We start from the raw sequence: 26,059 nt of genomic DNA on the forward strand, positions 1-26,059 counted from the left end.
GAAGTGAGAGCCACATGCCCTAAAAGTGCATCCTTAACCATATACCCTGAAAGGATGGTACTCAGGGAGCTGTTACAAGCTTGAGAACCTTCTGAATTAGGGCCACATAAATTCTAATTACTTGCTCTTACTACACCTAATTTGATCGATACCCCAATTATGATTCCATTCATCATAACTAAGTTTGTGTGGTTTGACATACACCACATTAGCATCCTAAACTCTCCCAATAGGTAGACCACATGATCTTATATATTGATGGACCTATTCATGTAATAGCTTAAAGGGGTGTTTGGCAGGATTACTCATTCAATTTGAAAGCTGATTTATCTTTAAAACTCTTTTAACTAAAGAAGATTCTTTCTTCCTAAAGCTTCAATCATCCAAGCACCACTCATATAAAGAATATTCATCTCACAACTTGTGAGAATATCCAAATAGAACAGATGCATTTGGTTTACGGTTGAAATAGAAATAAATTATAATAAAATTAAAATTAAAATAAAATATAAATATTAAAAAATCAAAATTAGATTTAAAAAAATTAAAATATTTTTTTCCTTGAATAGGGATTGTCCAACTTTCTCCAACCAACCAAAATATTTAACTTGGCAACGTGAACCACATGAACCTAAACATTTGACTAAATGCTCTCATAAGCTGAACCACACAATATCTCACTTATATAAATTAGCCCTCCAATGAAGCATTGCATTTAATTCAACACGTACGACACCCATATTCACATAACCTACTGAAGAAAGCTCTAAAATAAAACCACAACGACAGAATTGTTAATTAAAAAGTGCCGTCGTATTATTATAGTATAAGTATACACAAACAATACGAAGTCACATGTACCAGCTGCGTACATACTAAAAGCAAACTATAGAACAAAAAAAGGCCTCGGATTTAAAAGAGCAGCTCATGAATACAGAAGCCTGTGCCCATGATAAACGTACCAGGTTGATTTTAAAATAAAATAAGGCCTTTTCATGCAAAGTTCCAGTAAGGTTGCTGTCTTAAAGCCAGGTGCCTTCTCTTCATCATTAAAATATAAACACAAACCTAAGACCTTTGTTTATATTTATATCATCAACATAAACCTAGGGAATTCATCAGCATAAATCAGCTGATCTCCAGCAACCATATGATAACCCAATAACTGAGAATAGGAAAAGATCAGAAGCATTCCATGAATTCAACCCAATCCTTCAATCCAATAGAGCAATTAAAGTAAACGAGCGCATACAAGTCGACGATAATATTAGGTCTGTAACCTGTAGATTACAGGCTTCAGGGTGAGCAATGCTAAATCAACCGTTTCTCTCCATTGCTGGCTCTGCGACAGTCACAGAGATTTGAGGGGTCGGCGGAGGTACTGAAGAGACTGAGAAATGAAGATGAACATGGAGAGGTCAATGTGATTCTAAATTCTAAGCTGAGATCTCGGCATCATGGGATGAGACATCGTGTTTCGACGACACCTTCTGCTTTCTCCCATTTCTTCTCTTGCTGCCTCCTTTCGACGGCTGCCTTGAATCATTGTACTGCGAAAAAGCCAAGCAATTGAATCAGTAAACAGAGTTACCAAAGCATGTAAGGTTCTTAATTATTGATTGGAAAAGATGGCAACATTAGGCAAAGATAACAGTTTTGAGAAGTATGGCGATCGACACCAAGCGACCAAAGTCACCGAGCAATTCACAGAAACTATATAAGATCCATGGGAGTTGCTTGAGAGGGAAATTTTAGTTATGGCAAAGGCCTTTTCATAATGTGTTGAGATCAGAAGTCAATGTTATCTTCATGACATGTCCCCCAAGATCCCAGTTCATAAGTTTGATAAGATTCAAATATATTCATCCATCCCCAATGATGCAAAAAGTTAGCTACGCAATTCCTTGTACCAAAAATTCCTTAATCAAAGAGTGCTCTACTAAAATGTGGCATCCAAATCTACTCCAATCCACCTAGTATCCACACTATCTACCATCGTTAAAGGATTAACGGTTTTCAAATTAAAATGACTAAAATATTCTTAATGGGCAGATGTGTTAAAAAAAAATTTATAAGGAGATCACGATAGAAAACAAAAAAAAATAATTTTAAAATTGTATTTTATTTTTAATTAAAATAAATATGGTTTTTGTTAACGGTGTTAGAATATATGGACATTTGTAAAAAATAGTGTTTTATCAGGATAAAGAATAAATATAAATTTTAAGAAAGTATTCATGCAAATTTGAATTTTTAGAAGGGTATTCATGAAAAAAAACCTCTATAATTATTTAAAGGGACAATTCCTATTGACCATCTAATTATGTGGTGGTTTAGTATAGGACAACCATCCACCTCTTAGAAGTTAGAACACTAGGCCAATGAGGTGATGATTAGATGGTCAATGGAAATTTTTGCACAGAATTTTTTTTTTCTCATCAAAATATTTTTTTGGAGAAGCTAATTTCAGAAAGATTGTTGTATACAAAAATAATTTTGGCATGTTTGATTGACCATAAAAAATAGCTATTCTAGGGTTGAGCAGCTACAATATTAATTAATTTCTAATTTGGTAAATTGAAAGCACCATAAAGATCTAAATCTGTGCAAGACAAGCCTGCAAGCACACACCAGCGGGACCCCTGATTCTGACCACGTGAGGTGGCAAATAGCGACACCATAGAACCGGTAGTACCCACTTGTGTACTAAATTGCCTATTATTGAGTCACGACCCACATGTAGCCGCACGCAGATGGCACGTGAGATCGACGTGGCAACCCACGCGATGTGCGCATCCAGGACACTGGTAGGCCCAGGGTGGCAATAACAGGGGACATAAATCCACCACGTCAGCATGGTTATGCCACTAGTCCGAGAGCTATAACTAAAAGGACCTACGAAACGAACCACAAACTTGACCATTAGGCAAATTGCTGTGGGGCCCGCCGGACTCACCCCGAAGCAGAAGCCGGCAGCGCCAGCGCCCCCCTCGCCGAGCTTGGCCGTGCCGGAGTTCACGGCCGCGCTGCCGCGCTTGTTGCTGCCGTTAGCTCCGTCAGAAGACGGCGAGGAGGAGGACGAGGAGGAGGGGAAGAGATGATCGTAGCCGTCGGATGACGCCTGGGACGGGAAAGGACCACCGAATCCAGCGTCCAGGTCGTCCTGGAACATCTCCACGAATAGTTGCTGTAACTCCTCGAAGGTCTCGTGGTCCTTGTCCTGGCCATCAACGGTCCAAACAGCAGCTCCTCAGAAACTCGACTCTGATTGGGTTCCATGGATTGAAAGGCCCAGATCAAAAGAGAACATGAATAGTTCGAAAAGGAAATCTTACGTTGGGCTTGGTTTGGCTCATCATCTGTGCCATCTCCCCGAGGAACTCTCCCATTCCCTGATATTAATTAAAATTAAACAAAGATTAAACGCATGATTTAATTCAAAGAAAAAAATGGAAATCGCCGTTACCGTTAACACGAAAACTTACGTTGTGGTCGTCGTCACTGTCGTAGACTCCTACGTCGTACAAGAATCTCTTGTTGGAATCAGAGAGAACTGCAAAAATCGCAGACACGCGAACCCATAAAAATTTCTCTCTCTTTTTTTTGTTGGGGGAGAAAATATTCGGGAGAGATTGGTTAAGTATATGTAAATTATTTAGATGTTGGATTAAAATAACAGGGGAGAGAAGGAGAGCTGAAAGGACCGGTGTAGGCTTCCTGGATCTCCTGGAACTTCTCCTTGGCCTCTTCCACGCATTTCGAATTCCCCGACGCCGAGCACTTATCCGGATGCCATCTCTACCATTCATAGAATTAAGAAAGAAGAGCGATTGCTTACAAAAATGTCAAAAAAACGAGAATATTTTAGAAAAGACGAAAGCTTTGAGAAGAGGAAGAATCCATTAAGATGATATTGGAGAAGAAGCAGCAGTATTTCATTTCTCATAGCTTTTTTTTTTTTAAAAAAAAAAGCTATCTTGGACAATATTTCACTAGAATGGAACAACGATTAGAAGCAATCAACGGAAGTAGCTCGAAAACAAGAGAAAAATCGAATTTTTTTGAGGAGTAATGAATCGAATCCCCCCATATCTTCGAAAGCTACGGTCTTTCTTCTATTTCGATCTACAGAGATCGAAAGGATAACAGAGGGAAAAGAGAGATTTTTTTTTATTTATTTTTGGGTGGGTTCGAAATCATACCATGGCGAGCTTCTTGTAGGCATCCCGGAGCTCCGCGTCGGAGCACTCCTTGTTGAGGCCAAGGACAGCGTAGAAATCGCCGGTCTTCTCTCCCCCGGCGGCCATTGCAAACCCCCCACACCGCCGCTCTGATACCATAAACGGCCCCTTCCTCCGGCGCCGGAGCACTAGAAATAGCGGCGAAGTTTTGGGCCAGAGAGCCGGCGGGGTTCCATCCCCTGCACGCAAGCAAAAAAGCCCCCGCCGCTTCGCGAGGGTGGGGGAAGGGATGGAGGGAGAGGGAGATGAGAAGGAAGGCCTCGAAAAGACACCCACGCCTCCAGCCCCAGGAAGCCTCCAGAAACAGTCCTTTTTTTAATTTTTTTAACCGCTTGTTACGCGAATTGAGATCCAGCAGAACAACACCGGAGCTAATCTCAGTCCCTTGTCCATGGTAAGCTCACCTCCATCCTTATCCCTCACCATCCTCTATTATTAAAAATAACGGCTACTGCTTAATAACGGCTTCATAACGGTCTTAATTTCTAAGACTTTCTTTTTGACGATTTACAATTTGCTTTCCTTTATTTTATTTTATTTTTTTTATTTTTGGCGGTGGTATACCAGCTTTTTCACACCCAAAAAAGTACCAATAAAGTTAAAAAAAAGAAGCGAGCTAAATAAGTACCAAGCATCCGCCTGGTTCACTAAAAAAAACTAGCCAATATCTATGTTCGCCTTCCGATAAACATATATGGCCCTAATAAATTACACATCCTTCGTACATCATGGATCAGAGACTGCTAAAGGGCAATTTGCTTTCTCTTTCCAAAATTCATCATCCTAAAATAGAAAAATCTAAATTTTTTTCTAGAAAACAAACATAATATTTTATCCCATCACCTTATATATGATAATTTTAATTTAATTCTTTATTACCATCTATCTAACTTGATACTATCTAATTGCAATATATTTTTATTTTACATGATAACACCTATAATAACTATCTTAAACACTTGTTTACTCAAAAAAAATACGTACAAATAACTATCATTTTTCGTATCACAATAGTACAAATAAATATTTTATCGTTCTAGCAATGATAATAATTTTTCTAATTTAATTTTTGATTAGATTTTCATAGAACAATAATCATCGTCACACCTATCTAATTTGCTATTTAAGATCATTGTTGGATTTATATGGGCTACTGGATTAAATACCGTAGGTTGTAAGATAACATGCTTGCGAATTATTGTCGTAAGGCCTGTTAGATGGAACCACTGGTTTCCGTCGAGAAGCGGTGAGAGTTATCTCACCGGTGGTGCTGGCAACCGAGAGCCCCCGTCTCCACCGTACGATTGGAAGATCCAGTACGGACGGCGGAGATGGGACGCGAGGGGAAGATATTTATTGGCGGGCGAGGCTCCAGAAAGTTCCCCATGGTGGTGGCGGTCGCGGATGACGGCATCCCTTCCCCCAAACTCCCACCCTCTGCTGGGGGCTGGGGCCCGCATCTGAAAAGGCTGAGGCCCCACCTACCAGTGGGTGCAATACCCACCCCCGAGCTGGGGAATAATTACGACTTGCCACTTTGGCCAGGGAGGCGACAGCGGGCGTTACGTACCTGATGGGAACGTTTCCTTATCCGGTAAAAGCTGCGAATCTGGATGGGGACAAATTACATGACGTGGAGCCATTTGGAATTATTTTCTTTTCCTAATGTTTGCCAGGTCAGCTAGACGAGGACGAGGGAGACTGGAGATATGAGTTAAGCGGCAGCCTCACTCCAAAAAAAAACACATAAAATATGGCTCGTATTATAAATTTTAATATTTTTAAATCACTTTCATTATTTTTTTAAAAAATATTTTAAATATTTTTTTTATTACCATCATAGTTATAGCTAACTCATTGTTTTCTTCATTGTCGCTACATCACTAATGCCTCCATGGATCATAACCCAAATATAAACAAAAAAAATATTAAATTTTAAATAAGCCCAGCTCATAATTGGACTAAAAATGAATAAAGTCTAAGCATTAGGCAATGACCAGCCATCTATTACCGTTACTACTATTACATTGTGTTGCTATCATCGTAATATCTACTATTAGATTTGGCCTTAACACCATCATAACCTCCTCTATCTCTATTGCAACTATCATCATCTTTATTATCGTCACCATATTTTTTTTAACAAATAATTGACAGACCAAACATGCTTATATTTTTAAGAGTCATAATAAAATAAAATAAAATATTTATTTATAATTTAGAAATAGGAAAAATGAATAGGTTGCAGAAAAATGAGAGAATATTGTAGTGATAGAGGTTGATGCCTAATCCCGAGTATTAGTTGAGGGCTATTTTTTTGATATTACTAATTAGCAGATCATGGTTGGCAGTTTATGGAACAGGTAATGGACTAGTTGGAATTGGTTGCTATTAAAAAGATATTTTCATAGAGAGTATTACTTCTAATCACCTAACATATTACTATATCACTTCTTGAATCAGTAGTCCTATGTGAAAATAGGTAATTGGTGATATGATATGGATCAAGCAGACTAAGTGGTGATCTGACAGGTGATGTCTAGTATTTTTCTTTCATAAAATGACATCACTGGCTCTTTCCAAACAAAGCCTATATATATCATTCAGATTTACTTGGTATAAAGATTCCATACATTTAAAAGATAACATAGAATTAGGATAGATTGTAAAAGATAGTATTTTTTTTCACTCCTACAATTTTTGGGTTGCATTTCAATCTTACAAATTAAGTGTGCCGTTGATGAGGTCATGTTACTTGGGAACCGAAGGGTCTTATTTGCTTACTTTTGAAGTTCAACCTTGTCTTAATTATTAACCTTCAAGCTTTACTGATGCAAAATGCAATCATCTTTCACCTTGGGTAATGCGAGACTTTTGTTCTTTGAATTGCTTTGTTTGTCCATCAATTCTTGAGCTACTTGTGTTCTTCAGTTAGGTTCTCCAACTTGCTTTAAGGATACTACCGGTGATAGTTTTTTTTTTTTTTTTCACTTTCAAATCTGAATTATTGGAATGATTTTTAATTATAAATTCCACCTTAAGAAACTAGCTAAACTCGTGATCTAAACAAATAGCTTAGTCCACATGATGAACTCACTGAAGAATGTTGCATTGCTTAGTACTCTAATTTTTCTGGAATAGCAGCCGTCCTTGTCCAAATTGAGGAAAAGAAAGGCGAAAGAGTCCCTCCACAGTGAGGGCCAAAAAAAAAAAAACCTTGTGCTAAACCCCTCCCCTGCTCTTTTCCACCTCCAAATCACAGTATCTTTGTTCTCATTCGGGATATCATGTTGTAAAATCTAATCTAGATCTGAAGCCTCTGCTGCCTCCTTAGTGAATATCTGAACTTTGGCCTTCAGCACCATATGTTACTTAACACATTTTGAGTGATTACACCTTGGGAGGTAATAGAGCTTTTTTTTTTTTTTTTGGTAAATCAGATGATTTAAATTAATCAAGTATAAATATGTCCATAGGAATCAAAAAATAATATATCAAAAACATGAATGAAAAGATATGCCGAAGAACCCATAATGTACATCCTGTATGGTTTACCATATAAGATGCCATCCAATCAGCTGTACTATTAGCTTCTCTATAAATATGTGAAACCTCAACTAATAGCAGTAAATGCATTATTCATTAACAATTCTGCAAAAGTGGATGAAGTTGGATCAGAAAGTTATCTGATAACTATCATAAAGTCCCGTGAAATATAGTTTTCACAACCCCAACTTCTATAACCTTATAAGCGAAAATATTTTCTACTTGTGAATACCATGTAAGTGAAGAATTTTCCCACACCCTCATCTGTTGCTTAGAAATTACATCTAACAAATATCCTTTCCTTTACATCTAATGACAACCACCTGTTAGAGGTGAAGCCTCAAATTCAGAACACTTGAATTATTGGATTCTTCACAGCAGCTAGCGGTGGCGGAGCAGGGGGAGAGCTTAGAATGGCTTATAATCTTCACTCTGCCTAACTTAAGCAGACCAACAAGAAGTGGAGACAAAAATCCTGGATGCAATGGGTAATGATAGGGATAAAAGTACTCGGTTTTCCCATATATCTCACCATAGTGATGCTTCATAGGGGTAATAACATTCACATGCTTAATTAAGTGCCATGATGGGCAATGGACGACAGACCAGGAATGCATCCAAACTGAATTCCACCAATTTTATTTTAATCCGTGGAATGATGATCATGTTTCTGCTGAATCGGTTGGCCTCAATTGCCTACTCTTGATCCTCATGTTTCTGCTTAATTGATTGATACCGTCCAATATTAGATTAGGTATCCTTTCTTTGAGTGAATGGAGGGGGCTTGGCTTACACCAACACAATCAAATCAGCTTTCAGGCATGGCATTCTTTGCTGCGATATATATATATATATATATATATATATATATATATATATATATATATATATATATATATATATATATATATATATATATATATATATATATATATATCATAATAATATATGGGAAAATCAGAATGCTGGCTCTAGCTTAGACTTAAGTTAAACTCGAGCAGCTCACGAGGAGCTCGGCTCATTTAGTCTAAATATAAATACTTTTAGTGATTGCAAATTACATAGCACTAATGTACCAAATATATATGCCAATTATAAATAGCTTTTATAGTTGGTGACATATCAATTGCATACTATGATAGGTTGTGATTCTTCTAATTCGGGGAAATATGGATAACCATTTAATGATTCAGCACAAATTTTTTAAAAAACATTAAACTAATGATAACTTCATCAATAATGATCAATGAATTATCAACAATTCATATAATATTTAACTATTAGCATATCCTTGTACAAGTAATTATGGATTCTTTAAATATTTAACATGCATGGAACGATAATATTGCGTGCAACAAATTAGTCAGACTCCACACCTACGATGGTGCCAACTCGGGAGAGACTTGGGAGTGAGAAAGACAGGAAGGAAGCCTTCGATCCTAAGCCTCCCCCATTGAATCGTATCCCCTTCAAACTTGGAAATGGTTGAAGCATTAGATTCTAGGAGGATATATGGTTGTGCCCTGGTTCCCTTGCTCCTACCTTTCTGGACTTATACCTTAGGGTGATGAAACGTAATGCTTCCGTTGCTTCCCTTTAGCTTGGGCAAGAAAGAATTTGGAAGATTAGATGTTTATTGACCACTCTCCTCCTTGGAGTCGGCTCAGTTGGACCACTTGTTGGATCTTCTTTATGTTAGCATGTCTCCTGATTTTAGGAGACTAGATGTGGCCCACCTGATTTAAGTTTATCCACATCAGGATAAATAAAACCTCGTTTAAATGGTGATTTAATCCAATCTGATTAGAGGTTATTCAGAGTTTATCTTATCAGATGGTTTATAGAAACTAATTAGAGATAAACTTTACTGATAAGGATCCTGATCCCTAACCTAGCTCTATAAGTGGATCCATCACCTAAGGCACTCGAGTCCTGCATAGATTGGAAGCCCCGAATCTCCTCTCTCTCTCTCTCTCTCGCAGGTCTTCTTCCTTCTCGTGTGGGCGCGTGCTTAGTCTTCCTCCTCAAGTGGGTGCATGGTTAGTCCTCCTCTCGAGTCAAGTTTAATCAAAGTGCTTAATTAACAATGGCCGGAGGTTAGTAAACATAATTTATTTTATTTAATCTTCCACTGTGCATGATATCTTACACTTTCCTCAGTGTCACCTTCTAATTTTGCAAATATACTAGTATGGAGAAATCGTAGCAACGGATTATTTAGTATAGTTTCTTACTACAAGTTCATCAATATATGGTGGAGGGATTCTTTGTCATGAGCATTTCAAGACAATATGGAATGCTGGTGTACCAGAAAAGGTTAAGGTGTTCTTACGGGTGCCTCTCAAAAAATAAACTCCATACAGGTGAGATACTGGCAAGGAAAGGTTGCAGCTTCATAAGGTGCCCATTTGCTCAAGCCTTACAGAATACAATCTCCTCCTATCTGAATCTTCGTGATCGGCCTCCAAGCATCAGTGCCCTCTGGTCTTCATGGCAGAAAAGGAATAGGTAAGTTTGTCTAAAGAAGGGATGGGATCAACTTTGTGGGCTCATTTGGTTCGCGGGAAAAGAATGGAGGAAAGTGTGGTCAACGAAAAAATAATGAGATGCTTCTTGTTTGGTTGGAGTTTTCAAAGGAGAGAGACGGAAAAGTTGTATTCCCATGAAAATATAATTCCCACATTTCATGGAAAAATCTTTCCTATGAGAAACATGGGAAAGTTACTTTCCCATGAGGCGAGAATCACTCTATTTTTATTTTTTCCCCAAAAGGCCTTTCGGCATTAAATAAGCATTAAAAACCTAATTTTTTTAAAGGGTATAATAGAACTTATACATAACTTTCCCAAAAAAGTGGATAGTCAACCAAACATAAACACTTTGGAAATTTGTCACTTTTCACCATGATCAACCAAACATACCAAAAGTACTTTTCTAGGTATTCTCTTCCTAGGAATATGCTTCCCAGGAATCATATTGGTAGGAAGAAAAATACTTCCTGCGACCCAAACGAGCCCTGTATGGCTCTCATGTGGCACATTTGGAATGAAAGCAATATAAGAATTTTCTTAAAAAAAAAAAAAAAAAAGGCTTCAACCTCCTTTGTTCTGCACAAAGTCCTGCATTTTTTTGCCTTGTGGCGTAACCTTTGTTTGGCTAAATCATTAGAGAGCCACAAGGGTGTTCTATCCAAGTTATCCTCATTGTATCCATAACTTTCTTCTTATTTTCTTCCCTTTTTTTCCTAATATCTCTTTCTATGTAAATTCTTTATATCCCTTTTAATAATATTACATGGGGGAAGTTTCTGTGTCCGATCTAAGTTATCCTCATTGCATCCATAACTTCCTTCTATCCTTATTGCCTTTCTTTTTTCTTCCTAATCTCTTTCTATGTAAATTCTTTATGTCTCTTTTAATAATATTACATAGGGGAAGTTTCTCGCTCCCTCCGTATTCCATAAAAGATAGAGAGAAAAGGAGGAAGGAAGAGCATATACTAAGAGAGGTGCGAAAGATGAAAACTGTTATATGCGATAAAACATGAGGACAAATCATACTATTCTTGAAAGGAATTTGGTGGCCATCAAATCCATCAATTTTTGGAATCAGTTTCATTCATTGATTCAGGATTATTGGATAATAGCTTCGACGCTATATTCTTTTGAGGTGACACATATTTATACAAAAACAAATAGTGCTACTAATTAGATGGCGACTTGTGTGACTAATCATATGGAAACTATTCTATGGATTGCTGCATCAAATATTCCTTCTAATTTTTTGTATATTTTATTTTCGGATTCACATAAATATAATTTTACTAGATTGGTTTAATAAATCCAATTTTTTCATAAAAAAATCTGGAAACTAACCCAACAGTCTAGCTCCTTGTTTTATATAGGCCTTTTGTTGTTCTGTTTAAAAAGTTACTAATTATGGCTCTTTCTTGAGACAAGATAACGAGGCCCTATTAGATGGTGGTGATCACATAGGGCCTTAGAGCAAGATGCTGGTAATTGGGTGAGTCAAGCCCCAAAATTTGAAATTCTTAAGTGGGCCATGATTCAAACACGAGCCATGCTTCGTATCCCTTTTGAATGTTAAAATTTTGTTATCAATGTATGAGGCAAATAGGTGGAGGTTCGGTAGTGCAATGACCTACATTCAGATCCCATTTATACATAAATTTTATAACTTATTCAAGAATTACTTATTAATAGCTCAAATTTTTTTCTATAATACAAATTAATGATATCACATAACTTTTCTAGGAATGATTTTTTTTTTTTGCTATTATTTGTTACTTTTCTTCTTCTATATTTATCTTTAAATAAATAAATTTATGAATATCTTTAACACTCATATATTTAAACTTTATTTTTTCTAATTCTTTGTTATCCAACTCTTTTCAGATTTTTGATAAATTTTTTTGAACATTTCTTATTTCCAAATCATCACATCCAATCTTTTCTTCTCCAAGGTATGTGAGAAACCATCACGGGCCTTCACTAAAGAAAGCCGCGAGTCACGGGAAGAGAAGGGAAAGGCTTTCATGGACCTTTCAAATTTAACTGCGCTTCCGAGAAGCCAAGTAAACGCAATCCCAACCATCCGATCAATTAATCGTTCCCATTGAACGGCTCAGATGTGCCTGTTGAGAAAAAAAAACTTCCCACCGCCATCTTGGGGAGAGAGGGCCGGTTTCCTCGGCGGGAATATTTGTCCGGACGTCTTCTGAGCTTGACACGTGTCCCACTTGACCCGGCCAACCCTTCACCCATTTGCCCTCTCAAATTTTCCATTTCCCAATTTACCCTCACAGGCAATTGCTCCAGTGGCGGCAGCGCAAATCGCGGAAGACAGTAACAGCCGAGGATAAAAAAATAATAGCGTAAAAATGTAGGGGTACATTAGTAAATTAGAATGTAACGTTTACACCGGCTGTTCTCCCTTTTTTGATCCTCTCTACCTTTCCTCCTCCTCCTCCTCCTCGTCCTCTCCTCCTAATGGCAGCCTCTCCTCTCCTTCTTTGAGCTAATGAAGCCATATCCTTTGCCCAAAAAGGTAACTAAAATCCTAGGTCAGTTTCATTTGTTCATGTGTCTAGATTTGTGTCTCTTTCTTCCTGCTGATGGTTGATCTCACAGAAGTTCTGGTTATTTCTTCTTTCCATCCTATTTATTTTGGATTTTTTGTATTTAGTTTATAATTATGTGTTTTTGTTGTCAATTAGAAGCAAAGTATTCCATGGAGCCCATGGTTATGACATTGATCTATATGACAAAACTTTTTTTTTTGAAAAACAAATGTAGGTAAGAACAAGCAATATTATGTATTTGATTTTTTTTGTAATAATTTTTTTATGATAGAATTCTGATGTGATTGTAAAGCAAAATGATGAATTATGACATAATTGCACACAAGGAATGTAGTGTCAAATCTGTTCTATGGAAATTGCTTTTTGAACATAATTTTGGATTCTTGCAGTCCCATTGATTATATATCTTATTCATTGGATTATTTCACTAGATAGGTAGTCTTATCCTTCTCAATCTAAACTTTTATTCTTTTCAAGTTGTGGAGATGTGATTTTAAGGAAAAGGACTTTCCATCTGATTTGTTAGGTAGCCAGCGATTATATTATAGAATGTTAAATATTTAATGCCTCCAATTGCTTCTACTTGCTTTTTTTTTAAAGAATGTGGTGGAGAGTCTCCATTCCCATCTTTAAGACACTTAAGACGAAGAAATGTTACTTTGAAACAAATGTTATAGAGAGTCCCCAAAAGAAGAAACTTCTATTTTTCATGAGGATAACAGTAATGCTAAGAAGAATGCTTCTATCCATTGTGAGAATCCAAAGGTGCTCTTGGTAAAGAACATTTTGTCACTTGGTTTACATTTACTTAGCTTTTGCTGAAAGAAAAGACAATCTTTGAAAGCTTTGATTTACATGCGATTTCTGTTTTCATGTAATAGAATCAACTGAAATTGTTCTGCCCACCTTTAGATGCTATGTCATCACGTATTTATACATTAGTCCATTGTCTTGAACCATGCAATCAGTTACCCGTCGAGCCATCAAGCATATCCCGGCAACCACCATCCTGAAAAATCTTTGAGAGTCTCCATTGATGGGGCCCTAGATCCACTCAACTGATTGATTGGTTGGTTCTGGGCCTTCTAGCTATTAGATGGAATGTTTCCCAATGCAGGAGATTGCTACCATAGCAAGGTCTGGGAAGGGAATGTTTATATTGTTATATTGTTTTAATAAGTTTCGATTATTGGCTGCTCTCATTTGGTGCTCTGTTTTGTTTATGCAATAAGGCAAAAGATGAGAAATCAGAAGTTCTATAATGGTTGTGCAAAACCTTGCTGCATAACTCACATGATGCATTAAGGTTCCTTGAACATATTAGGGGGCTCTCATTAACATACCTCCCATTAAGGTTCCTTGCTACATACATACCTCACATGATGCATTAAGGTTCCTTGAACATATTAGGGGGCTCTCATTAACATACCTCCCGTTAAGGTTCCTTGCTACATACATACCTCACATGATGCATTTAGGTTCCTTGAACATATTAGGGGGCTCTCATTAACGTACCTCCCATTAAGGTTCCTTGCTACATACATACCTCACATGATGCATTAAGGTTCCTTGAACATATTAGGGAATCTCATGTTATTCTCCTGAAAATTCTGTTCTTTGCACATCATGTGCTTCCATAGTAGGACAATCAACGTCTTATTGCTAGATGCTCCTGGTAATAGATCTTGTCTCTTTAATATTTTAATCGTTCGCAGATTCCATAATCTTAATTATTGATTTCTTTTTTAAAATCTAAAGATTCCTCCATTAATAATTCTTTTTTTCTTTCATCGGCAGCAATGCCGTCCTTGGCTTTTTGTTTCAGTGATTGAATTGCTATGTTTAGACTTTTTCTTTAATATTTTTTAATGTTCACTTTTTTCTTTGAAGCTTCAAACAAGGACTTGCAGCCGTATATTCTATTAGCAATTATTGGTTGTGGGGTGTGTCTGGAGTCCAAACTTGTCTCCTAAGAATCTCTGCAGTGCATCATGGTATATCATGCCTCAAAAGGCTGGAAAAATTTATAGGAGGTTTACAATAATGAAACTCTTTTGTCTGAAAAAGTTTACTTCTTGAAGCAGCAAAGAATGACAGTTCAATGGCATACCCACTTTCTTTTTGGCTAATAATAATTAACACCAGTATTATTGTTTTACAGTAGTCAAGCTGCTCCCTTGAGACATTTTGCAACTCTCTCCAATGGAATAGAACTTGAGCATGATTACTTTCAAGCTTTTTTGAGAACATTTGCAATGCATCATAATGCCTTTCTTATTCATTATTAAACAATGTGGAAGAATTTGATTTCCAGCTATGTTGTTTCCATGGCTAATCTTAAATTAGTGCTATGACATACAGTCTGAGACTATAAGTGCATAGAGACCACCGAGATCTGATAGGACTAATTTGTCGGAATTTGAGCAAGTCTGGCGATCAGCATTTAGTCCTCCAGCCATGGGTGATGAGAATGTGAAGGTGACCGGAATCCGGCAGATAGTCCGATTTAGAGAGATGCTCCAGAAATGGCATTCCATTACACTTGGGCCAAAGGAAAATGAATCCAAGGCCTCCGGCATTCCCCCTGCCGTGGACAAGCGCTTGAAGAATGTGTGCAGCTGTTGTGATTCAGATGAGGAGGGCTGCCAGAGCCCGGAGCCTCCACCGGATGTCCCTAAGGGGTATATTCCAATCTATGTGGGACCTGAGCATCGGAGGTTCGTCGTGCCGACAAGTTATCTGAGCCTGCCATTGTTTAAGCTACTTCTAGAGAAGGCTGAGGAGGAGTTTGGATTTGACCATAGGGGGGCTATCACAATCCCTTGCGAGATTGAGACATTCAAGTACATTCTCCAATGCATGGAACGGCACCAGAAGGGCCTCATTGATGATCGTAAGCCCATCGCTTCTCTGTTATAAATCTGTGCTTCATACAAATTTAGATTTGTTTTGTTGTCTTTTATTTGTTTCATGTTCGATCAGAAATTCCAAGTGCCTGCAGCTTGCCTGCCTCTGTAAGGAAAGAAAAGTTTTTGCTACCTCCTTCTTTCCTAGTGGTTCAGAGGGAAGGCAGCTAACCAAAATCTTTAGAAACTGAACGTTCTCCTTTTCTTTCAGAAGTTATATTTTCTCATTATTGTTTTCATTTACCAGAACATTTTTAAATCTGTTTTCTTTTTGTGAGAGAAATTTTTGAATTTGTTTTTCACTATGTTCTACAAATTGTTCGAGTCTCTATTAGATTTTGTCAGATTCTCTCTTATGTTATGTGAAGTTTGTTTCAGACTTTTAAAGAACTACAAACCTTTCCCTTGACAGCTAAATCATAATTTGTCTTGCATGCATGATAGTTTAGTTAATTGCCTTAAGAAGGGAGTTAACGGCTCAAATTAAATATATTTGGCACAAGATCAAATATTAATTTTTTGCCGATCTTGTGCTTGAAAGTTGAATACCAATCTTTCCAAGTGGTTATAGAGGCTTGCCTGATGTTAGTATTCCTCTCTCTGCTCTTACTCTTTTGCAGAAGGAAATCCCACAGGGCTAGGAGAATGATCATAATGGCTTGTTTGTTTTCAGCTACAGCATTTAAAGGTCTGACGGCATTTCCAATTGCCAAATAGTTGTTTGGCAATCAGAGTGTTAGGATCCCCTTTTTCTTGTATTGGTGAAGTTTATGTGGAATCTGATGTTCTCAAGAATCTTGGGCATAACGAGATGGAGTGTGCTGAGTCCATAAATTTCCCCCCTTCCACTTTTTGAGCTGCAGGGGATCTAATGGGGCTCATCTGACCCACATTCCCGGTTTCCTCAGTCATGTAACATTGGATTTATGTCTCAGCAATTGATTCTGTTAAACATGTGAAGCTTGATGGAGATGCGTCATTCTGATCGCCTTTTTTTTGTCGGCGATTTCATGGCTAATGCCCTGTTGATTTCTTCAATTAGTCTATTCTTCGATTTTAAAGATTCCATATCATCTCTGGATACGTTGATTAGGAGATAATTAATTCATTATTAAATGAAATTTGATATGGGATTGATCATCTTTTAATACTACCTATCAAGAGATAACAGTCCAATACACTGTAGAAACTATATGCACTAAAATTATTAGGCAACTTCTTGGTGCCTGAGGTGGTGTTGATGTAATGGATGGTATGAGAATAACAGCTTGGTGGTGGTGGGGAAGGATTAGTAAATAATCCGTGGTATGTGAAAGGACTACTTCAGCTGCAGAGGAACCGATGAGCTCTGATCAGCTGCAGAGGAGAAAACCTTGGAAAAGATTTTATAACAAACATTGGTTGATTCAATCACAGAAAAGGCTTTTTAGCATCAAGATTTCTGAGGAGAAATGATAGTCTAGTTTATAACGCAATATAAACAGCATACATTAAGGCCACTTGGAGGTCCTAAAAGTTCTTTCCACATTGCGAATTCTTCCGACTTCATAAACATTGAAATAGAGCATTTAATTTTTAAATTTTATGGTTTCTTCCTCTTATTTTAGTTCTCCAGATTTTCAAGAAAGGCAAAACTCTTCCTAAAACATCTAAATAGTCATATTTTTCAGATCTTCTGGAGCAAAGAAAAGCAAAAAAAACCAAAAAAAAATACAGGTATGGATGGTTAAAATATCAATATTCAAACAGCCATATCTATTTTTCTCATAGTCCTCGACCTAGATATTTCAACGGTGTAGTATATTTCTTTTTTACTAAAGCAATTATAAACATTATTTTCTATGTGACAAAGATGTATTTAGAAGAAAAAAAGTAATGCTTGGCCTCCCTGAAATTTATTAGTCATAAGAACACATCAAAGAAGGATTAGTATACTAATGTCTCAATACTTTTCTTTGTTTATTCTCCTAGCAGATCCACCAAACATCCAGCTGAGGTTTCTGGATAAGCATGACCACATAAGCTCCTTTCTTGCACCTGCTACTCCCTTCACATTCATGGCGAACTCTGTAGAGAAACCTTTGATGGAAACCTCAATCATTTAATAAATTACAAATCGTAGTCTCTAAGATCTCCCAAAGGACTCCTAATCACCCTTGTCGCAACGGCATGCAGCATATACTTAAAGAACACGTAGCCCATCATTCCAAGCTCCTAGAAAATAAACAATACACAAAGGAATCCCATCTGCCAATCAACATCACCAACAGGAATTATCGAAGTCACCAAACTGAGTTAATGTATTCCCCTCTCTCTCCGTAGGGAAAAAGGACATCGATATGCACGGCCTTAGTTATATATCCCCTTCAGGCTTAAGCTAGTAGATTCAGGGCAGGGCTCATCATGGGAGCAAGAGGGAGCAAGTTGAATAGTTTCCTTAGCATGAGAGGGAGCAGGCAAAAAAGAAGAAGGGGTGTGGCTCCATCAACCCCCAAGGGGTACTTTCCAGTGTGTGTAGGCCTAGGTGACGAGCCCAAGCGGTTTATGATCCACACCACCATGCTTGGAGATGCAGACCTATTAGAGCTCCTCTGCATATCAGCAGAGGAATACGGATTCTCTAATCCTGGTGTGCTGAAGATTCCATATGATGCGAAGAGCTTCGAAGAGCGGATGCTCATGAAGGACAAGCATCGAACGCTAAGGATCATAATAGCCTAAGTCTTCGTTATCTTTTTTGGTACTTCATGTAGATTTTGGAAGCTAAGAATAGCTTGTGTAACTCCTCCATTTATGGTTTGTTTAATTGTTTCATGAAGTGAATCTCGAGTGCTCGGTAGTGAAGTTATCGATCCTTTTTTTTTTTTTTACAAATGAACGATTTCTCTTTTTGTATGAACATAAATAAGAATTTAGTTGATCCTCGTTAAATTTATCCTATCAATTTCATCTAGCTCTGTGGTTATATTCTATTCCCCTGTCAGAAGATATGAACTCTGCTATATAATGAAACTAGCATCTTCCCTGTGCTATCAATGCATGGGAGACTTGTTAAACAATCCAACAACTACCATGGCTCTTTGTGGAGATACAAGATAACAAGGCCTGCTTAAATGGTGGTGCTCGCTTGGAATCTTAAGACAAGATCAGAAGTTTGATTGGCCTGGCTCCCACTACCCAACTTAGTTAAAGAATAGTAAAAATACTCTGAAGTGGGCTATGATCCTTACATGGGCCGAGATGTCGTCGTCATTGCATGGTGTGGAGAGAGTTGTTATTACAGGTATCAACTTGTCAAAATGGTAATATTTTTGGCAGTTGAATCAAGTGACTTAGGAATGAATCCCATTTTCATTAGTGTTTGGAGGGTTGGGGATATTTAGAAAAGCTATCCTTGTTATGTAGCTCATTGCCCACATGCCCTTATATATCATAAGAGAGAGCATTGTTGCTTGTAACCTAGCGAGTAATGCCTGTGTTTTTTTTTGACATTTATTCATTTGGCAACCCAACTTGCATCCACTCAAATATATTTTAAGGGTGCGACTGGCATCTTTCCTTGCTTCATAGTGCATATATGTGTGTTTCTCAATGTTACACATGGCTTGAGTTGCCGAGTTTTATCTTAGGTGTTGCCCATATTTAACTTTAGGACCACAAAGAAGCTTAGACCCCGTTTGGATGATTGGGCTCAAAATTCTATAATATCTATGGGTTAGGCCAGTATAACAAGAAAGATTATAGGATTACAGGCTAGGCTAGATCTATATCCATAAATATCTAGAAATAGTTTTGGAATGGATTTGCTTGAATTTGATAGGGCAGGTCTTGATTTCTCCCTATGGGACTTGAGCTGGCCTACTCTAAAGCTATTCATGAATATTTATGAAGATAAACCTAGCCCAACTTATAATTCGATGATTTTGCTAGTTATATTGGTCCAATCTATGAATCCTATAGAATTTTGAGTCCAATTATCCAAGCACACCCTTAATATTCAAGGCCAGGTGCTTAGATCGAGGTTACCCTTGTTCTCGATTGGCCTAGATTCTAAACTGTATTTTCCAAACGTTAGAGATTCAGATGTGACATGCGCTGCAATACCATCCTTGTTCATGTTTACCCTTGGACTTGGAGGTTTTGGGCTTAACGAAATGGCTCGTAATTTTTCTTCTCTTAGGTTAAATTTTAGGCAAATTTGCTTCTTTGTCCAAAACAATCCATCCTTATGATTGTTTGTATGGACAGGTCTTGGTTTCAAGGTTTTATAAGGATCCTTCTCTCTCTCTCTCTCTCTCTCTCTCTCTCTCTCTCTCTCTCTTCATTATTTTCTATTTTTTTATTTTTAAGACAGTTCCATATTTAGTGGGCCGTGTTGGTTTTGCTAAACTTTAGGAGAACATAAATTCTATTTGGTAGATGTGACATGGCCTGTTGTAACCATGTTTGATACATAGATCTTTTGCTTGAAGAGTCGGCAAAAAGTCAAGTCGCGCGTTAGCTAAGTATGAGGAGTCGGCATGCGGCCTACTTAGGCATCATTCTGTGAACACCTTTTACGTGTTTCGAGATTAGGCGAGGCAAATACCAGAATCGCATCATTGTCCTAACGTTGCCTCTCCTAACAGGTCTCATTCTTCCATGCGGTTTTGTGGCTCAAAGCTCCTGAATTGTTCCCTAGCAAAATGAAACTACAACTGAAGCAAACCTAGTGCATAGTTTTGAATTTTGTGCTTAAGATTTTATAAACACAAATCTAGTCTAAATATCTAATCCAAACCTAGAAAGCTAAAGGCTTTTTTTTTTCTTTTCTTTTACTCTTGTTGGAGTAGAAAGCTGAAGAGATTGTTGATGCAATATATAAGCTAACAAGTGAGTTAGCTAACATCGATTCCAAAGTAATAAATCTGAGGCAACTCAATTTAATGCAATCATTCTCAATGAGATCATGTGCCAGTTGTATATGTCTGCACCAAGATTTACTTTTTCGGTATCGGATTATATAACGATGCCATTTTATTATAGTGTCGATACGCGGTATGGTACGAAACAGTAAAACGTACTGATTGTCGGTGGTACGAGACTGCATACTGGTACGTGGTACGTTCGGCATGATATAGTACCGATCGGTACAGTAAACTTTGATTTCTAAGATTTTAAATTCTTCTGAGTTTATGTTACAGCAACACTCCACCGGTCATTTGTGTGTATGAGATTTCTCCATCATTTTCACATTAGTTCCTGGTCTCTGTCGTTCCATGTCACTCGCTAAGCAGAATTGGATGGATGAAATTAATATGAATGATTTTATTAGACAGGACAAGGGATAAAGAGAACTAGAATAATGTAGCAAGTGGATAACCATCCTTTGCTTAACCTATCGGCCATATCTAACACCAAAAGCGAAGGTCCAAATTAAAATTAAACAAAAAAAACAGAAGAAGAAAATAGAATTATTAAATGACACAAAGATATCGCTCGTTTCTCTCTCTTATTTCTCGGTGTCCCCCACAAGAAGCCTAAGATGTCTCCCTCGACTCCACCCTTTACCTCATTTCCCTCTCTCATCTCCAATGTCCAAAGGATTAATGATTGCATGCATGGTCTCTCGTCTCTCGTCTCTCTCTCTCTCAGAAAATCCTTATGGACAAGAAAGATAAGATCAGGAGATTTGATGCCCCTCACGAGGGGCTTCGACAAAGCAACCACGAGACACTGCATGTGCTTCTCGTAGCCCCACAACAACCACGAAACCATGTGCTCTCTCTCTCTACTCTTCTCGGATAGCCAGGACTTCTAGGCTGGCCTCCGCTTGAAGCCAACTTTGCCAACCCAGAACTGAACCTTGGTACTATGAAGGCCAAATGAGGTGCTACGTGAATCACGAAGCACGACAGGATGGCATATATACATGCAGCCTTGCATGGAAACCTTGAGTACAGTCGTGCACATGTCTGGTCTGCCAAACACTGTACTGTCATCTCACGGCAACAATCCAGGCTGTAACTATATCTTTTCTTTTCCCCATATTTCATGAAACTTGGATGCAATGGAAGGCTCTCCTCCAATGTCTAATAAATCACTCCAACCATAGAAGCCATCAAGGAAACATTAATTAGCAGCAAGCTAACTAATACCTTCAGCTATAGTTACTAATTATCATCAATCCTAATGCGGACTTAATAGTTTCTTTCGGTCATATGATCGCTAATACGAGCTAAGCTCACGACAAGCAACCACCGTCAATGTTAGTTTACTCCTAACACTAGAATAATCGCCGTGCATGTGACATTGTAGAAGGTGGAGATGTAGCACAAACATATCTAAGTTGCATGCATGTTGCATGCACCAAACAAATTAAGCTTAGAGACATTATTGTTGTTGATCACTAGGACATTATTAGAGCATCCCTAAGTGAAGCCCACAGGTACCTAATGATTTAATGGTGTCGTTTAGCAGTAGGTAGAGGAAGAGAATTTCTAACATCTACTATAGAAAGCTATAGTATTATTTTGTCTCCGATTAATTTTCCTTTTATAATGTTTTCAATTCATGTGGTTAGCATTGTAGAGACAAAGATTTATCAGAGAATTGAAGTCCGGCTTCTCTGCTCGGCGCACATGGACGATCATCACACAATAGGGTGATGGTATGGTTCAACTAATCTCACCTCAATGTCTCATACAAAATGATCTTAAAAACCTTTGTTTTGTTTCGCCATATTTAGCTTGTAGACAAGATGGATGCATGGTAATGTCATTTTGTTTGTAAGTTCAAACTCTAGAAATGCCATATTTTTCATCTCAAGAACTATTATTGAGGACAAGTGATGGCAGCACAGAAAAATGCTAGAATAGGATATAATTTGTTTTCCAGATGAAAAATGTTGGACAACCGATCAGCTAGCTAAACACTAAATGATACTAAGGATATATCTATAAGTTAGTCCACAACTTTATGTGAAGATAGGGCTCTCTTTTCTCAACATTATGAAACCAATATCATGTTCCTATTTGAACAATAGTGAACATTTTAGATAAATTAACAAAAATCATTATTTTGTCTTTTCATGTCTTTTTGCTAGAGATTTCGCAGCCAACTTAAATTGTTCGCTACAAGTTATTTCTTGAAATAATTAATCATATATAAAACTTTGGATTTTCATTGAAAAGGCAACCGGATATATTGCCTTGTTAATTAGCTGAGGGATATATCCTAAATATCCAAGGGAGAGACATTTACTTGCATTTGGAACCCAAATAGAGTCACTACAGTGATCTTAGATCACTGCCGATCCTTATCCATGGGTAATATGATCTCTAATGATCTAAGATCTTTGCATTTCATATGCTACATTTCGGCAATTAAAGATTTCCAACCATACATGATTAATATGTTTGGTATGCAGTTAGAATCTAATATCACTGGTCATGTAATACCAAAAGTTTCCCTAATATATCCCATATATTTTTGCAACCACTTAATAGATTTCTCAAATAAATCATAAAAAAACACACATGAATATAAATCAAATTATCAAAATCTATCATTCCATACCAAAATTAATTAAAGCCTATCAAAGTAACTCCAGCAGATTATTAAACCCTTCTAACTAGAAGAAATTATTCTTATGGGATTATCAAAGCTTTCCTAGCTAAGAGAACTTTTTTTTTTTTCCCCAGGATCGATCGGCTACCTCCTATAAAAATACAAGGAAAAAATCCATTATGACATCACTAAAGACTCTAGCAGTTATATCTCCCATGTAAGAGAGTATATAACAACCGATTTAGTGTTTAGGTTATTCCCAATTAGAAGAATTTATATTGCCTTCACCAATCCAAAAGGGTTTAAAAAGTACAAGATATGTGAGTTAGGATTTAATTGAGGCTGAAGGGAAGTGGCAAGATATGTGGGCTTAAAGAATTACATTGTCCCAAATTTTAGCCCAGCATCATTGTCTTGGGATAATTTTGAAAACCTATTCTCAGGGATCGTTTAGCATCACCAGGTTGGATGGTGATTTTAGAAGTGTGGGTGATTTGGGATTACTGAGATGAAGATCACTAGAAGCAACCAAATATGATGTTCTCGTTGCCTCCACTCACATACTAAACACCACCTTAGGATGGTACATTCTCCAAAGCAAGACTATAGCGTATGACCAGTAATTATACTCTCCAGCCATATTCATATTTGGGACACTGTATAATTCTTTTAAAAGCTGATAATAGCATCCTAGAAATCTTGGAATTTTGAGATCAACAATCTCTGTAGTCCTTACTTGTTCTTTTCCCTAGCTTTAGAAGCTGAACAAAAAGCTTTTTTGTTATATTACTTGCCTATATAAATAATATCTTATGGATATCCTTCTCTCAATTTCCACCCTTCATCCTGGTTGTAGAAGACCCAAAACCAGCTACATTCATCTCAGAGAGACCGGATGATATTAGATACTGTTTCATTTTTTTATGGACAATATTAAACTACATTCCTACCTTCTAACCAAAACCCATTAGTCAAACTTACATAAAGTATTTTATCCATCAAATTTTCAAGATACTTTCTGATGATTGCTTTATTAAAATTAACCATAACTAACACGCCAGGTAGTGAATTTGTGGCTAGAGCAACATTAGGCTAAAGAAGAAGTGGCAACAAAACTTGAAAAAATAAACATGCAGGAAACAAGGGAAACTTTATGTTATGAGCAATGAGATTAAGTTTGATAGCTGCAAAACACCTGCCAAAAATTATCTTGGATTGACATGAAGCTCAAAGTGCACCTACAAAACAACATTCTTCTCCAAGGCAAAAATGATAGCCCAAAAAAAAGAAGAAAAAAAAAAGACGAAACCTACATCATATGTGATATGTCAATGTCATTGGTGTGACATGCAAATCTGCGATCCTATCCAAATTATAGTTCATGACTTAAACTTTTCCATTTAGGTAAGTGGCATACAACATACATTCAATCAAACAACCAGGACATAACTTTCTCACCAAGAGCCATTAGTTAGGTAGGGCGTCCATAATTAGTGAATGTTGCTACCTTGACGAGGATGGCAAGTCGGCTCGACCATGACGATCCCAAGATGCTTAGGTTACATGTAATGCACATCCATCTTCATTGGCCACATTTGTTCATCTGCTCACAATGAAGCGATCAAACCCTTTCACTCATGTAATCAAACAAAAATAAGTGTAACACCAAAATCTAACCATCCATTAAAGAAGATAACAAATATAACACAAGTGTTTAAATTACACTTTACAGAATTATTTCATGAAATATTCAAAAAAAAAGAAGATCACATCAACAGCACAAAATATTTCACAAAATATCATAAAAACAGATCATCATGAAATCAATGCCCAATCATGTCCTTCGAGTTTGTGACAGGTTAGCGAATCCTCCCTTTATTCTTCCTTCAACTCCTCCCCATGCAAATTTCACATCACCTACCCCTACATCAAAATAAACTAAATAAAGGTCATTCATCCACGTATGAATTAGGGAGTCCGGTGCTCCGCCGCCTCTTCAGGCATAGAACTCGACGAGCTCGTCCAGCGAATCGGGCTGGGGATCGGCGTTCTCCAGCATCCAGAGGAGGTGCTCGAAGAGCACCACCTCGCAGCCGACCACCGTGGCAGCGGCATCGCCGCCGCCGGACTTCTCGACGAGGACCCGGAAGAGGGGGTGGTCGACGAGGTCGGAGCTGACGAGGTACCGCCGGCGGGACTTGCCTACGTACACCGGGTGGAGCCCCGACGGGATCTCGTCGCCGTGGAACGACGCCGACTGCCACGCCTCCTCGTCCTGCGACCTCGACGACGCCGAGCCCCCGCCTCCTCCGCTCCCCACAGCCGCCGAGCGCGCGATCCTGCTCGACGAGTTCCACCGCTTTATCATGCATTTGAGCTTGCTCAGCTTCCCGTTTCCGCCCTTCGCCATTTCCGCTCACACGAGAGATACACAGAAAGAGAGAGAGAGAGAGAGGGGGGGGCGGGGGAAGGATGGAAAGCAGCCTCGAGTATATAAAGGGCCGTGGGGGAGTCGGGTGGGCCGGGCCCACAAGAATAGGACGACAGCGGGGAGGCAAAGCAGTCCCGTGTACCGTGGCTAATTAATTACAAGGATGCCACTCTGGGCTCTTCTGAGCTGGCACCTTGGCGATGAAGCATGCATACAAATTATGTTACAGTCTGGATTTTGGCAAATGAATTATAACAATTCATCATTAGATTGTTATAATTTAATCC

General features: G+C 38.0%; 3 protein-coding genes across 3 annotated transcripts; 1 reads left to right on the forward strand and 2 right to left on the reverse strand.

Moving 5' to 3' along the window:
- Positions 1–1,166: 1,166 nt before the first annotated feature.
- Positions 1,167–4,594, reverse strand: LOC103716963 (dnaJ homolog subfamily B member 3-like). Its single transcript, XM_008805184.4, has 6 exons — positions 4,203–4,594; positions 3,705–3,798; positions 3,486–3,553; positions 3,336–3,392; positions 2,957–3,220; positions 1,167–1,550 (listed from the first exon to the last, which is right to left on the reverse strand). Exons 1-6 carry the CDS (start codon positions 4,338–4,340, stop codon positions 1,437–1,439), a joined length of 735 nt encoding a protein of 244 aa, XP_008803406.2. The 5' UTR covers positions 4,341–4,594; the 3' UTR covers positions 1,167–1,436.
- Positions 4,595–12,739: 8,145 nt separating this feature from the next.
- LOC103716962 (protein SMALL AUXIN UP-REGULATED RNA 10-like) lies at positions 12,740–16,811 on the forward strand. The gene is made up of 3 exons (XM_008805182.3): positions 12,740–12,853; positions 15,249–15,780; positions 16,414–16,811. The coding sequence occupies exons 2-3, from the start codon at positions 15,345–15,347 to the stop codon at positions 16,440–16,442; spliced, it is 465 nt and encodes a 154-aa protein (XP_008803404.1). The 5' UTR covers positions 12,740–12,853; positions 15,249–15,344; the 3' UTR covers positions 16,443–16,811.
- Positions 16,812–24,999: 8,188 nt separating this feature from the next.
- Positions 25,000–25,807, reverse strand: LOC103716961 (auxin-responsive protein SAUR76-like). Its single transcript, XM_008805180.3, has one exon. The coding sequence runs from the start codon at positions 25,749–25,751 to the stop codon at positions 25,338–25,340; it is 414 nt and encodes a 137-aa protein (XP_008803402.1). The 5' UTR covers positions 25,752–25,807; the 3' UTR covers positions 25,000–25,337.
- Between the last annotated feature and the right edge of the window lie 252 nt (positions 25,808–26,059).

The sequence above is a fragment of the Phoenix dactylifera genome, chromosome 8, assembly GCF_009389715.1.
Source record: "Phoenix dactylifera cultivar Barhee BC4 chromosome 8, palm_55x_up_171113_PBpolish2nd_filt_p, whole genome shotgun sequence".
NCBI classification, from domain to species: Eukaryota; Viridiplantae; Streptophyta; class Magnoliopsida; order Arecales; family Arecaceae; genus Phoenix; species Phoenix dactylifera.